At 39.3% G+C, this 14,223-nt stretch overlaps 1 protein-coding gene across 1 annotated transcript in view; it reads left to right on the top strand.

Moving 5' to 3' along the window:
* LOC109922063 (tripartite motif-containing protein 2) overlaps positions 1-14,223 on the top strand; it is a 75,252-nt gene that overhangs the window by 37,205 nt on the left and 23,824 nt on the right. Inside the window, exon 2 of the mRNA XM_048606467.1 lies at positions 11,792-11,970. Within this exon, the coding sequence (XP_048462424.1) occupies positions 11,837-11,970 (134 nt within the window). The 5' untranslated portion in view covers positions 11,792-11,836. The remainder of the gene's footprint in view (positions 1-11,791; positions 11,971-14,223) is intronic.

Here is a 14,223-nt window from a genome sequence, read left to right as displayed (position 1 = left end):
AGCTTTCCTGCTCCTCTGATGCTGCTTGGCCTGCTGTGTTCATCCAGCTCTACACCTTGTTATCTCAGATTCTCCAGCATCGGCAGTTCCTACTATCTCTATATCCACCATTGGATGTGATTCTCCTATTGGCGATCCTTTATTAAATAATGCAGACTCTGCTAATAGTTACACTGGAAAACAATTTAACATAATCGATCAGGCTTGCAGTCTGATGCATTTGCATGTGCTAGAAGCTTTGTATATTAATACACAGGGACCTGTTTAATGCAGGCAAAAGGAATTTCTACATACATAGCACTTTTTTTGAAAAGCGGGGTTATTGAAACAGCCAATCATTGTTGCATCCCCACGGCTACATCCTGACCATCAGAATCTACCTGCCTGCTACCCAAGTTAAGATTGACAACTAATTGCTCTTGCTGCATTTCTATGCCAATGATGCCCCAACCAATCAACATCCTCTTCTCATGCTTTATAAAATAGTGTCAATGTGGTCAAGTGTGTTTCTTGAGTCCTAATTCTGATGAGTGCAAGACAAAAAAAATTGCAACTTCCCATCTTCTTTTAGCAATGTAAATGTAGCAAATTGGTCTTTTCATGAATGAATGCTTTTTTTCAACACAGTGCGGTATGTATATACAACATAGTGCACTTACAACTTTATTTAATGTATCCTTATTTTGCCTAATATTTACATAGGTCCTAAGGTGTATTCAAGGTGAATACTATGTGAATTGGTATGGTCGGTGTAAGGGCAAAGGGTTGGCATAAGTTGACTTAGGAGTCAATAAAAGGGCCATTGGGAATTGGCATGGTTAGACATGGGGCATATGTGGCAAGGGAGATGTTGTGAATTTTGAGGTCTGGAGGGTGTTTTTCATTTTCTCTTTTTTAAACTAAACCTCAATACAATCATGGCGCACAAAGGCAGGTCTTCAGTGCAGCCCACCCCTGCATCCAACAGGTTCTGCCCTTGTTCTAGAATCACCCAGATCAATTCCCAGTGAACTCTACCAGCATGGAATGAAAGTTTTACCTCCTAGGTCACTTTCTCCTGGAGCTGGGAAATGTCCCAGATTGGGAATGAACACCCAGGCCTGCAGCTTCATTTTAAATGCAAATCATACTTGTTGGCTTCTATTTTGTTCCTGTTAACTCATGTGCCTCAGTTTAAGCCACTATACATTACTTGTAAAATGGATATAGAGCAATAGGAGATAAAGTTCCAGATAATTGGAAATAGGGTTTTTGGAACAGCTCAATGTCAGGAAAGGGGAGGTGGGGGTGTGTGGAGGGAGATGCTAAAATTTTCCATGTGCTGCCCAGTGGAGTGATTGGTGGATATTGTGTTTTCAACTGATGTTGAAGTTACACCCATTGCAAGAGCTTAATTTCAAACCCTTTCTCCCTTTTTTTTAACTTGAAGAGAAATGCTGTATTTTTAAATTATTGCTAGACTTGTTAACCCACTTGCATGGATAAAAAACAGCCCAGTCTGCTCTTCGTCAGCTTTGGATCGGTCTTCATGAATCTTTCTCCCCAGTGACTAATACAAATCAGAGCACACATATCCAGATCAATCCTGTTCTCCAAGTTGAAAAAAGATGCTTGTTTCGATTATTAGTGTAAGTGCCTAAAGGCTTTAGTATTTAACACATTAAGTATTCATTTGCTAATATCATGGAGTAATATCAAGACCAGTATTGCTGTTCATTCATACTGCTCTAAAATATTTAGCATATTTTACACTTTGTTGCCATGTTACTTTTAGGAGATGTTGAAACATCTGCTCTTATTATAGAATTTGAATGTTTTGGGGAGGCAATGGCCTAGTGGTATTATCACTGGGCTGTTAATCAGAAACCCAGATAATATTCTGGGGACCCAGGTTCAAATCCTGCCACAGCAGATGGTGGAATTTGAATTCAATAAAAATATATGGAATTAAGAATCTACCAATGACTATGAATTGATTGTCAGGAAAAACCCATCTGGTTCACTGATGTCCTTTAGGGAAGGAAACTGCCATCCTTACCTGGTCTGGCCTACATGTGACTCCAGACCCACAGCAATGTGCTTGGTTCTGATAAATACTGCATAGTCAGTGACGCCTTCATCCTGTGAATGAATAAAGGAATAAAATTTATGGTAAACATAGTCCAATCACAAAAGAAATCAGAATTTGAATCTGTAGAAGAAACCAAAGAAACATGTACTAACAGAACAGAAGTCCCAGGTAATGCTTAGTACACCTGTCAGTACAGGCATGGTTAGCTATGGCTCGTGCATGATTTTCCATTGTCACCCATGGTTGAACATTGCCAACATTAACCTGTGAGGTACCAATATACCAAGATTCATAGTAAATTATAATGGTCTAATAATAAATCACTCGTCAGGGCTTGTTTGACTCCATGGGTCAGTTTACTTAAAACAATAAAACACATTACAAGTTATAAAAGCAGACATTACAACTGAATACTGTGTGTGTGACTTACAAACACAGAGCAGATTAACAATGAGGAAGAGTTGCAGTATAATTGCACAGCACAGAGTCATAGATTCACAGAGATGTATGGCAACCAGGTATCCTAAATTAATCTAGTCCCATTTGTCAGCATTTGGCCCATATCCCTCTAAACTCTTCCTATCCATGTACCCATCCAGATGCCTTTTAAATGTAATTGTACTTGCTTACATCACTTCCTCTGGCAGCTTGTTCCATACATGCACCACCTTCTGCATGAAGAGGTTGCCCCTTAGGTGCCTTTTAAATCTTTCCCCTCTCACCTTAAAACTATGTCCTCTAGTCTTGGACTCCCCAACCTGGGAAAAAGACCTTGGCTATTCACCTTAACCATGCCCCTTCATGATTTTTTTAAACCTCTATAAGGTCACCTCTCAGCCTCCAACGCTTCAGGGAAAATAGCCTGTTCAGCCTCTCCCTCTAATTCAAACCCTCCAACCCTCACAACATCCTTGTAAATCTTTTCTGAACCCTTTCAAGTTTATCAACATCTTTCCCGTAGCAGAGAGACCAGAATTGAACGTAGTATTCCAAAAGTGGTCAAACCAATGTCCTGTGGAGCCGTAAAATGACCTCCCAACTCCTATGGGGAACCCTTTAAGCACAAAGTAAAATACAATGTACCTCCTTTCCAAAAGAAAGTTTAACTATTTACCATAACAAGTGAGCCTATGAGTACCTATAACGTAAAGGTAATTTGCTGATACATACAGATCTGATGGAGGTGCTGATGAGTCTTTCATTCATGGACTACAGTTGCTTTGCCAGAATTTGCTTATCTGACAGCCAAAATTTGTTTCAGATTCACCATTGACTTGATCTTGTTCCTAGAGATGGATTAAATGATTCAAGTCTGCTTGCCATTTATCATTTTGTCCCCAGATTTTGAAGCTTCTGTTTGCCAGCCTGGCTTATTAACTTTCTATTTGTCCAGTATATTTTCTTCTACACAACCTGTTGTAATAACTGTCCAGCTCCAACTACTGGTTTTCTTTTGCTTTCTTGGAAGAATGTCTCTTATTTCTTCAGGGGTGATTTGGTTTGCTTTTTGTCTTGAATTCTTTCACGAGAGAATCGTTACTGGCATTTATTTCTGAAGGGATTGTCTCATGGGTAATTTTTCTTATGTGTGCTGTGTATCTCCAAATAATTTTTCAAGTCTGTCATTTTCTCCACCATTGCTTTGAACTCAAGCCGAAGTTTCACAAAAAACCAAAAGAACTGCAGATGCCATAAATCAGAGACAAAAACAGAAAATGCTGGAAAAGCAGAGCAGGTGTAGCAGCATCTGTGGAGAGAAATCAGAATTAACTTGAGTTCTGAGGAAGGGTCACTCGACCCGAAACGTTAACTCTGATTAAGCTCAGACCTTCTGAGCTTTTCCAGCAATTTCTGTTTTTGTCTCTGAAGTTTCAGTAGTTGCTCCTGCTGTTTTATATGTTTTATATGCATATTGCTCTAGATATTCCTGGGAACTGACAAAGCTTTCTGGCGGGATACTAGATGGTTTTTATTGTGGCAGGAAGATACTCCTTGTGCATGGTCTAATTGCATCAGTGCTTGGCTCTTTGTCTTTGCATCAGCCTTTACACCAGTGAACAACCTCTGCCAATGGCCTTTTCTGCCAATTGCTTTACAAAATTGATTGAAAGCCAGGCATTTCATTTGTGCATGCAAAAAGGCCACATCTTTCACATGCCTTGATATCTTTGAGTGTTTTAGTAATTGTGTCAACTGGTAAGTTTGTCGTTAGAATCTGTAAGTTTCACTGACTTGTGAGGATCACCTCATATTCACTTCAATCCTTAAGTAGCTCTTCGACACTCTAAGTCTTTAGTTTGGTCTATAAAACCTTTCTGGAAAGCTTCCATGGGAGTGAATGCAATAACCAACTGAACAATCATGTTTGCTCACTCTCCATCTGAAAAATCATTTAATGGGAGCCCTTTTCTTCCCATCAGCTCAAGAAGTGATCAGTAGATTCTGTAGTTTCTGTCTAAATAATATGAATTCTAATTGATGAACATCAAATTTTATCTGACTCTGATGAGGAGTGAAGTTGAGAAGATGGGACCTTCATAGCGATCTCAGCTGGTAGTGGAATAGAACCTGTGCTGGAGACATCATTCTGCCTTGCTAAGCAGCCGCCCAGCCAACTGAGCTAACCAAATGAGAAAATACACTCTTTAGTATTGTAATTGTTGATTCACTGCTTCACATTTTTGGAGGCCTGATAGGAATCGTTATGGAGATTTTCCATAATCCATGGCTGTGTATCATTCTGCAGTAGTTTGAAATGTGTTCAATTTAAAATTTAGAAGTAGGTTGGAAAATTGCTGAGTGTAACCAGTACCAAATGTAAGTCTGGTATTGATTTTGAGTGGTATACATATTTTGGAAATGATTAAAAGTAAAGATTAAGTATGGAACACATCTTTCTGAATGAAGCTGTATTGTCTGGTCATGTGACCTCACAGTAACAGCAGCGGCGCCTTTTCCAACAAGCATGTGAGTTGCCATAGTAACAGTCTGTCGGAGTTGAGATCACAAATTGTTCTATCTGACTGAACAGACAACAGGGGCTGCGAACAGTTTCAGTATATACTGTAATTGGGGGTTGGGACAGGAACATCATTGTAACAGAAAATAATAAGTTTGGTGATGGAGGCAAACAAAAGAATGATGGATCAGAGCAATGTGTTCCTGTGGTGTGATAGAAGGATTCAGTGACATCAGGCAAGAGAATTTTTAAAAGAGCTGAAATCTGTTATTGTTATGATGGGGGGCATTAGAGAGAAAAGAATAGAACTGCATCATATCCTTTCATCAAATATAGTGAGGGGGTGGTGCAGAGAGGGCAGAGAGAGATAAGAATAAAAAATATCCACCCACCGCAGGCAGACTTCTGAATGGTTTTGAGCTTATTCAGCTTGTTAATTATCAAATCATCAAAAACTGATATTCCTATTGGAGACAGTACACGTCTGAATGTGTACTGGCTGTTATTGTGGCAATTTTACATTGTACATATTAGTGCCAGTTCAATGCCAGCTCTTTCTCTACAGCTGCTGCATTAAGACTTCTTTCCCCTCCCACTGCAGTGATCCATTAAACACTGTTAAATCACAGTGTATTCAATCAAGATAGCAATGCCTGAGTTATCTTATTCGTTCATGGGATGTGGGCATTGCTGGTTAGACCTGCATTTATTGCCCATTCCTAATTGCCCAGAGGGCAGCTAAGAGTCAACTACATTGCTGTGGGCTAGACCAGATAAGCATGACAGATTTCATTCCCCAAAGGAAGTTATTAAACAGGATGGGATTTTATGACAATTATTACAGGGTCGCTATTAGACAAGCTTTTTTTGAGTTCAAATTTCACCATCTGCCACGGTGGGATTCAACCCCATTTCCCTAGAATATTAGCCTGAGGCTCTGAACTGCAAGGTTATTGACATTAACATTATGCAACCACCTCCCATCTGATTTAGATGCACTTTACAAGGATCCACATTGACAGACATGTTAATCATAGTGGTGTCTATTTGCTATTGAATTCTAGTTTATGGAGCAAAACCTTCTGTCATGTAGCATTTACCAAAAGCGTTTGGCTTTACAAAACAAATCAAAATAGCAAGAAATCCAATCCAAGAAAATGAAGGAGGGAGTATTCTGAAAGAAAGCAAAGATTCTGAAATTAGAAAAGTATAAACTGAATTAAGTGTAGAGATAAAACAAACAAGCTTTGAAAGTTAAAGTCAATCAGATGTTAATATTCCTATTTGGCTGTCACAAAGATTGCTTAAAGAGCCTTTTGGATGCGGATTCAATGTAAAAATTCAGCTGTGTTTGCAGTTTGGGATCAAGAAGCTTTAACTAGAAAAATAGAATACAAAATAGATTGTACATTGTAGCAGAATGACATATTGAGCATTTCATGATATACAGGCAGATTAGGACTAAAAGTAGGTCACAGCAGTAAATAATGCACTAACAGCCCTGGATTAAAGCTTTTTCTAAATTGTTTTGTCTGTTTGTGGTTGCCGTAAAACAAAGAATTGCACAACCCGTTGTTCTCCTGAGCTCATTGCTTTTAAAGTATTTATGTAAAAGGTCAGTTGTGATGTGCTAGATGTATCACAACAGCTATGTCCATAAGCGCTTTGCTGTTTTAGCCCATAATATCATCTCATTGATCTAATTTAGTGACTTGATGGGCCTTTAAGAGTACTGAGATTGATGAATTACAGCAAACCGGCAAATCTCTTTGTGGCTGACTACTGCATCCCAATCCCAGCATACTTTGCCTGATTTGCTGCAGTCTCCTAGCACAGAGCAAGAAACATGCACTAAATAAAGATCGATTTTGTTTCAATCCTTCTGGGTCTTTCCCGGCCAGTAAAACACTGCTTGTTACTGACCTAGAAATGTTATTACCATAGCAGATAATAGGGCCACCACTTTTCTGTTTCCATCGTTTTATTTCTTCCCTTCTCTGTCCTCTACATGGAGCATCACTACGTGCAGCGAGACATGTCTTTGCTCTAAGAATGGCAGAACTATGGTAGGATTATAATTCAGATAGTAAACTGCATGTCATTGCCTGAATTATATTAAACTCCACAATAACTGGAAGCAAGATCTTCTGGCTAACAGCTATCTAAAAGAATTCTAAATTGTTTGATGAATGCAGAGTACTGGACTCTTCCTTGAATGATATTTATTTCTGAGAGATTGTGTGTAGATCTGATCTGTTTTTGGTGAATAATAAATCACTGCTGACTCTCCAGCACAGTTCCTGCATATTGTTTTGCATGGAGGGAGGCCAGATAAGGGTAACTGGGAATTGAAAATAGCTCAGCGTGTTTTGTATGCCTGATTCTGAATCAGAGTCTGAATCAGTATATTATTCTCTTGTAGTCAGAATCAATTTACCTCACTTTGTGTGTTATGACTGAGCATTAAATAAGAACCTGTATTGTGGACCTTGTTGTGGTTATTTAATTATTTCACTATGAATTACTGCTTTTTAATCCTTACTCACAGCCTCAGTAATAATTACTTATTAAGCGTCATGCATTCGTTTGGATAGTCTTCAGCAGACAATGAATTTAGTTCAAATCAATGTGAGTATGGAGGCAAATCACATGTTGGTTAATTTGTCTGGATTTCCAGTTATTTGCCAGTTTCAAGTTCACTCCGATGAATGATCAAAAAGCAAACAATCACAATAAACTTAATATAACCCTATTTTTAAGCCAACAAACATAAAGTGCTTTACTTTTAATCACTGGTTTCCGTAGGAAGTGTCAAAATCCTTGTCTCAAAATCCAAGGTGCTATCTTTAAAAATTTCCCTTCAATGTGAAATGAATTTATTATTAATTTAGTTACTTATAGATTACTAAACAAAACATTAAGATGAATTGAGCAAATTTTCCTTTGTTGAACAAATTTCCCTTCATTTACTAATTTTATCAAAAGGAAGAAACAAGCATGAAATAATTTTATTCCCCTTTATGATTAATTTGGGAATGGAAGTAGATATGGCATATTATGAGAAATTAATCTCTGGAATGCACAAAGTATTTCTTAACTTTCAATTCAATGACAAGTGCCAAATATGTGATGCAGAATTGAACAGAATGACACAGATAATTTCTACATTCAAGAGTACCCAGTGAAGGAATAAAGTAATTACATTTATCTGGAGTGGAATCTTACAGGGGTTTGAATAATGTGGGCTATATTGAGAAATGTGGCAAAGTTGTATGAGAAATCTAGCAAGGCCTGCCTTAACTTTGAGGGCAACTCACTACATCTTTTAAATGAGTTCTGAGTGTCACAGTAAGATTCGCAACAGGGAGTGGCAAGTTGCCTATTAAGTGGGATTATGCCTAGTTAACAACCTTATTAATGGCACATCTCACCTCATTAACATGGAGCTTCCTATTTTACCAAATCCAGTGAGCAAACTAGATGCTGAAAATTCTTAGAAGTCAGAAATTTACCTGGTGACTTTGGCTGGCTGCCTACTCCAAGACTTCTGTATTGGATACCAGGCACCAACATCTTGGGGCAAGGTCCATGGGTACTGGCCAAATGCGCCCCCCCCCACCCCATTCCATTGACATTAGTATCCAACATGTGCAAGCTTCTAAGATCCCTCATGACATATGCTGTGTCGTTTAGTGCAAACACATATTTCCAGAAAGTTTGTTATGTTTGTCAGCAGTCCTCAGTCAACTCAAGGGCAGCCTCTGAAACCAGTCCAAGGGCTTGGACATCATCAGTCAGCTGCTTGTGTTAGTTTGCACTGTAGGAATTCAGTGATTCAAAGTCAGGATCCTCTCCTTGTAAGGGAGATGGAGCTGAATGTCAGACAGCCCACCACCTGTCCTGACACTTCCTGCTCTATTGTGTGCTGTTGTCATCCTGAAATGAGCGACTGGCAGTTATTAGGGAGATGAAAGTGGGGGGATCAGCCAGTACTTTTGGTGCAGATGAGGCGGTATTCCCTGCTGAGTGAGTTAGTGCAGGGTAAATGGTGTCTGGATTTGGGGTGGCTGATGGTGAGGCAAGATGCTGCAGGCAATAGTGAGAGTGGAAGAGCGAGAACCTTGATGGGGGGTGGGTATGGTGGCAGAGATTAAGTGAATGTGAGTTAACAAAAAGAAGGTAGTGATTATGCTGGTGGTGTGGAGAAGATCATTCACCTTCTTCCTTGAGTGCTATGCATTCCTCCAGATGGCTAAGACTGCACACTGAGCCAGGAGATAACCTCAGACCAAGTTAGCATGGTATGGCATTGTTGCCTACACTGCAGGTCCTGGGAGTTGAGGTTGTCCCACCTCTGCACCACCCATTTAGCAGGATCTCCTGATCTCTGCCTCCATAATGCAGGGTATCAAATTTCCCTTGTCTCTCATGTCCAGGGCAAAAATCCAGAACCACGCAGGGTAGCCCTGGACTAACTGTTTTTGTCCCAGGTGTTCTAATTGCTTTTTAGGCTACGAGGAACGGCAGCCCCTTCTAGGATATCTCAGCAGTGGCAAGTTGTTCCGAGAATAGCACCTAGTAACATGAGCTATAATTGGATTACAGGGGTTCTATGTAGTTAAAGAGGTGAATTTGATAAGATATGGTGAGAAACCCTCCAGAAAACTTGATGAAACTGACACAGCCAAAAAATTGTCCACCACAATTCACAATTAGATATGGCAGGATTGCAGAACTTAGATCTGATCCATTGGCTATGGCATCACTTAGCTCTGACTATTACATGTTGCTTACACTGTTTGGCATGCAAGTCCTATGTTGTAGCTTCACCAGGATGATACCACATACTCTTGGCATGCCTCCTGTACTCTTCATTGGGCCAATTATGGTGGTTAAACTCAGTTATGGTCATTGACCAGAACTTCATTAACTTAATTTACTGAAGCTCAGTGTTTACTGGGTAGAAGCTCTCAAAAAGGAGCTTGTAATATTTATAATGATATGTCACAAATGGTAGTAGTTTCTTTGGATGGGATGGTTACCAGTTTTGTATTGCCTTTTCACTTTTAATATATTCTCCTGCTATATTGAGTGGGCTTCTGCTAAGTTTGCATCCATCCACCTGCAAGTATTGTTTTTTTTCTCTATTGTGAAAGGCAAAAATGAGAAAGATCACTGCATGTAGAAAGATTCTACCACTGAACAGTAACGTGGTGCGATGTACTGAATCCCTATATTGTACTTGAGAGTTCTGGGTTTAAGTTAATTCAAATCTCTTTTTGATTAAACAAACAAACAAAAAATGCATGAATACTCTCAGACAGCATTAGTAGAGAGAGAAGCAGAGTTCATTTTCCAGTTTGTGACCTCATCAGAACTGGGGTTAGTCAGATGTGTAATAGATTTTCAGCAAGCAGAGGGTGAATAAGGGCAAAAGGAGAATTTGTGATAGAATGGAAGACAGTCTTACAAAGAGGAATGATGATGGACCGAGGAAAGGAACCAAGAAATGAAAGCTGTGCCCCAATCAATAAATGAAAGTGACAATAAGAGAAAAACTGTGTGAAGAAAGCAAAGTCAGCAGAGACAGAGTTTACAGTCTAAAATGATTGAACTCCACATTGAGTCTGGTAAGCTATAAACTAAAAAGGGCCCATTTGAAATTTGAGGTACTGTTCCTCAAGAATACATTGAGCTTCACTGGAAAAGTGCAGTAGGCCAAGGACAAAGAGGTCACCGTGGTAGCAAGGTGGAGAATTAAAATGACAGGCAGTTGGCAACTTGGAACATGTTTGCGGATTGCAGGGGATTTATCACAAACTGGTGACCCAATCAGCGTTTGATCTCCCTGGTGGAGAGGCACCCACACCATCAGCAATAAATACAGAAGCATGAATTCAAAATAAAATATGCAAATTGTTGCCTCATGTGGACAGAGTGTTTGGGGGTCTTCAACAGTGAGGTCAGGGAGGTAAAAAGCCAGGTGTTATATATCCTGCGTTTGCAAGGACAGGTGCCATCTAAAGGGGCTACACATGGTGTTGAGGAATAGTGAAGTGGACTAGAGTATCATGGAAGGAATAGTCCCTTGAGAATGCTGAAAGGGGAGGTGAGGGGCAAATATGTTTTCAGTAGGATCATGCTGGAAGTGGCAGAGATGGTGGAAGATGATTAATTGAATATAGAAGCTGGCGGGGAGAAGGTGATGACAAAGGGAACTCTATTGTGATTCAAGGAGGGTGGAGAAGAGGTGAGTAGATATGTGGGAATTGCGGTAAGCATGTTGGAGAGCCCTTTGTTGCACTTCACTTGAGGAAAAACAACGTGTTTGCAGACTTGTTGGGTTAAAATATGTTCTCTAGCAGTAAATGGACTCAAAGCAAACTGCTTTATAATCCATATTATTCAGCATAATAGTTTAGTGTTTGCTACATACAGTGTTTACCACATTAAATTCTGGTGGCTTATCGATTAATTTCTCTAATATTTATACATTGTAGCAGTAATTTAGTTAGCTACCAGTTGCGGTACACTGACAAGTGTGGCTCATTGATATTATTCCTCCTTAGTTAACCCATACAGACTGTTGTATTGTTCAAAATCCACTAACCTTATGTGTTTTATCTATTCAATAGAAGATTTCATTTGATTTGTAGTTGTGACGAGATATGCAAACCCATGAACTAAGCTGCAAGTTAACTTTGTTTTGCCTTTTTAAATGGTTAATTTCTATTGTTTCTTTACCCCTCCTCTTCTTTCAGTGTGCTGGGTGAGGGCAAACTGGACCCATATGTCAGTGCTTTAGGATGGCCAGTGACGGCTCGAACATTACCAGTCCTGTGGTACGTCAGATTGACAAACAGTTTCTGATCTGCAGTATTTGTCTGGATCGTTACAAAATTCCTAAAGTTCTCCCCTGTCTTCACACCTTTTGTGAGAGGTAGGTAACCACTTTTTTAATTTGACTGAAAAGTTTCCTCAAAGACTTCGGTTTTTTTGATATTTTATATTACCTTCAAAAAATGCAAGAAATAAAGTGCTGTTTCAAAATTACTGTTTCTGTTTTGTTGGTCTGTATAATTTGTGTGAACATGATCAGACTCAGACCTTTTAGTTATTTGCTTTCTAAGCAACAGATTTATTGGAATTTGATATTGATGGAAGTTACACATGAAGTCTTTAGTAAGGAAGTAGCACAAAAATCTATGCTGGATCAATGGGCTAGATGAACGTACTTCAGTGTTCTGTGTAATGAAGGCTTCGTCTTCACTTCATGAATGAACCTTTGTGACCTATGAATCTCTTGTTTCTTCTATTAAATTTGTTCAATACAAGGTGTCAGATATCTGTCCAGAGTCTGGGTTCCAGGAAAAGAAGATATGGCTAAACATATCTTTTTTCACAGTCTGTTGATATCAACACAGATTTGTAGTTATCTAACACTAGGCCGGTTTCTTGAGAATACTTCACAGATGACATTATATTTCACAGCATGTATTCCAGCAACTGGTACACTGACTTTCCCAATGGTAGCCAAATCAAAAATGCTAATATGTTTGCTAGACTGTGAATTACAACATCAAAGCACAGAATTACTTTTAGAGGGAGTCTCTTCCATCAGTATGGTATCCACAGAAACTTACCCAAGTGATAATCTGCTGCTGAAAGACTAGAATATAGATGCACTATAGAATTGCCACAAGATGGATGAAACATGGCAATATAGGTTTACAGAGCTATTGGCTTCTCAAACAACTAAAACTGTCTTCTGATCTACTCTGTAGTTTTACAGCATTATGTTTTAAAGCTCATTGAAAGTTTATGAGCAATTCAAGATTCAAGCAAAAAGGTTCATCTTGCTTCTGATGACTAGCAGCTCTTTGAGAAATATGAGAATCCTCTGGTTGCCCATGACTGCAGGAAAGGTACTATCCTGTCCATGGAAGAAAACCCTGGTCTTAGAACTAATTGTGAGGTGACTTTATAGAGGCATATATGACCACCAATAGTATACAAAAAGTAAATATTGAATACCACTGCAAAGTAAACTGTAAAAGGAGGGCAAAGGGACACAAGGTTAAACTTTTTGAAAGCAAATAGGGATCAGATATCAGAAAGTTCTACACAAAATAAACAGTTGGCATGTGAATGAACTAGTGGACAAGTTAGTGGAAATGAATTTAAGGAATAATGGAATGCTGTAATGGGAGGATGTGATGTAGAATTTTCTGGTTGAGTGACCTTAAGTGGTCTGAGTGGTTTCCTTGTCTCCTGTTTTTGTGCAGAATACTAAAGCAAAAGTGATAATGTAATTAGAAGGTGCTACCTAGCTGTAAACGATACCCACAAGATACTGCAACAAGACATGCAAGAAGCAACTGAAGGTGAAATGTACTGAATTTGACTAACTGAACCCCTGTGATGCCTGAGTCATGCATTTTTTTGGGAACAGATTATATTCAGGTGGAATGATTTATGTATATGGGGCTAGAATTTCATACATACCCACTTTAGGATCAATTCCTGCATCTGGGTGGATGAGGCATGAAGCATCCTGGCATTTGGTCTTGCCCCTCAATTACATTGAGCCAGTCAGCTGCCAATTGTAGCAGGCACCTTGCAGAGACATATGACTGTTGGCATCACAGCATTCTTTGGCTAAGTGAAGAAGTGGACTGGAAAGGGAGGATGGCTGGATGGAGGTGGTAAATGGTGGTGATTAGGAGGGCCCAAGTTGTTTTAATATGGTGGAGCTACTCAATCCTGTTCCTCCTGGCTCCACATTGATGTTTTAGAAGTATTTATGAACTTGTTCATTGTAGCAGGACCCACTTGCTAGCCTGCATTTGGACCCTGGTTTTCAATAGGCAGATTGCTTTTGCACTGAATCTCTGATATATTTACCTTAACAATGCAGGGCACTTTCAGCTAATATAGTATGTGCACATAATGGCTGTCACATTCAGAAACCAGTTACCACTCAAAAATAATGGGTCCTGCACTAAAAATGAAATATGGATGTCAATTGTCTAGAGATCTTGCTAATTTTCAAGGTGTTAGATAATAGGTTGTCACTAATGCTGCTTCTAGTTTCTCTTCACGGTGAGTAGCCTGTGAGACCTGGCCATTTTAAACAATAACTGCTTCCGTGCAATCTATTGACTCTGAGTGGAATATTCCGGAGTTTAGAAGG

The sequence above is a fragment of the Rhincodon typus genome, chromosome 1, assembly GCF_021869965.1.
Source record: "Rhincodon typus isolate 14 chromosome 1, sRhiTyp1.1, whole genome shotgun sequence".
In the NCBI taxonomy this organism is placed as follows: domain Eukaryota; kingdom Metazoa; phylum Chordata; class Chondrichthyes; order Orectolobiformes; family Rhincodontidae; genus Rhincodon; species Rhincodon typus.
This window is presented reverse-complemented; position numbering and strand designations above follow the sequence as displayed.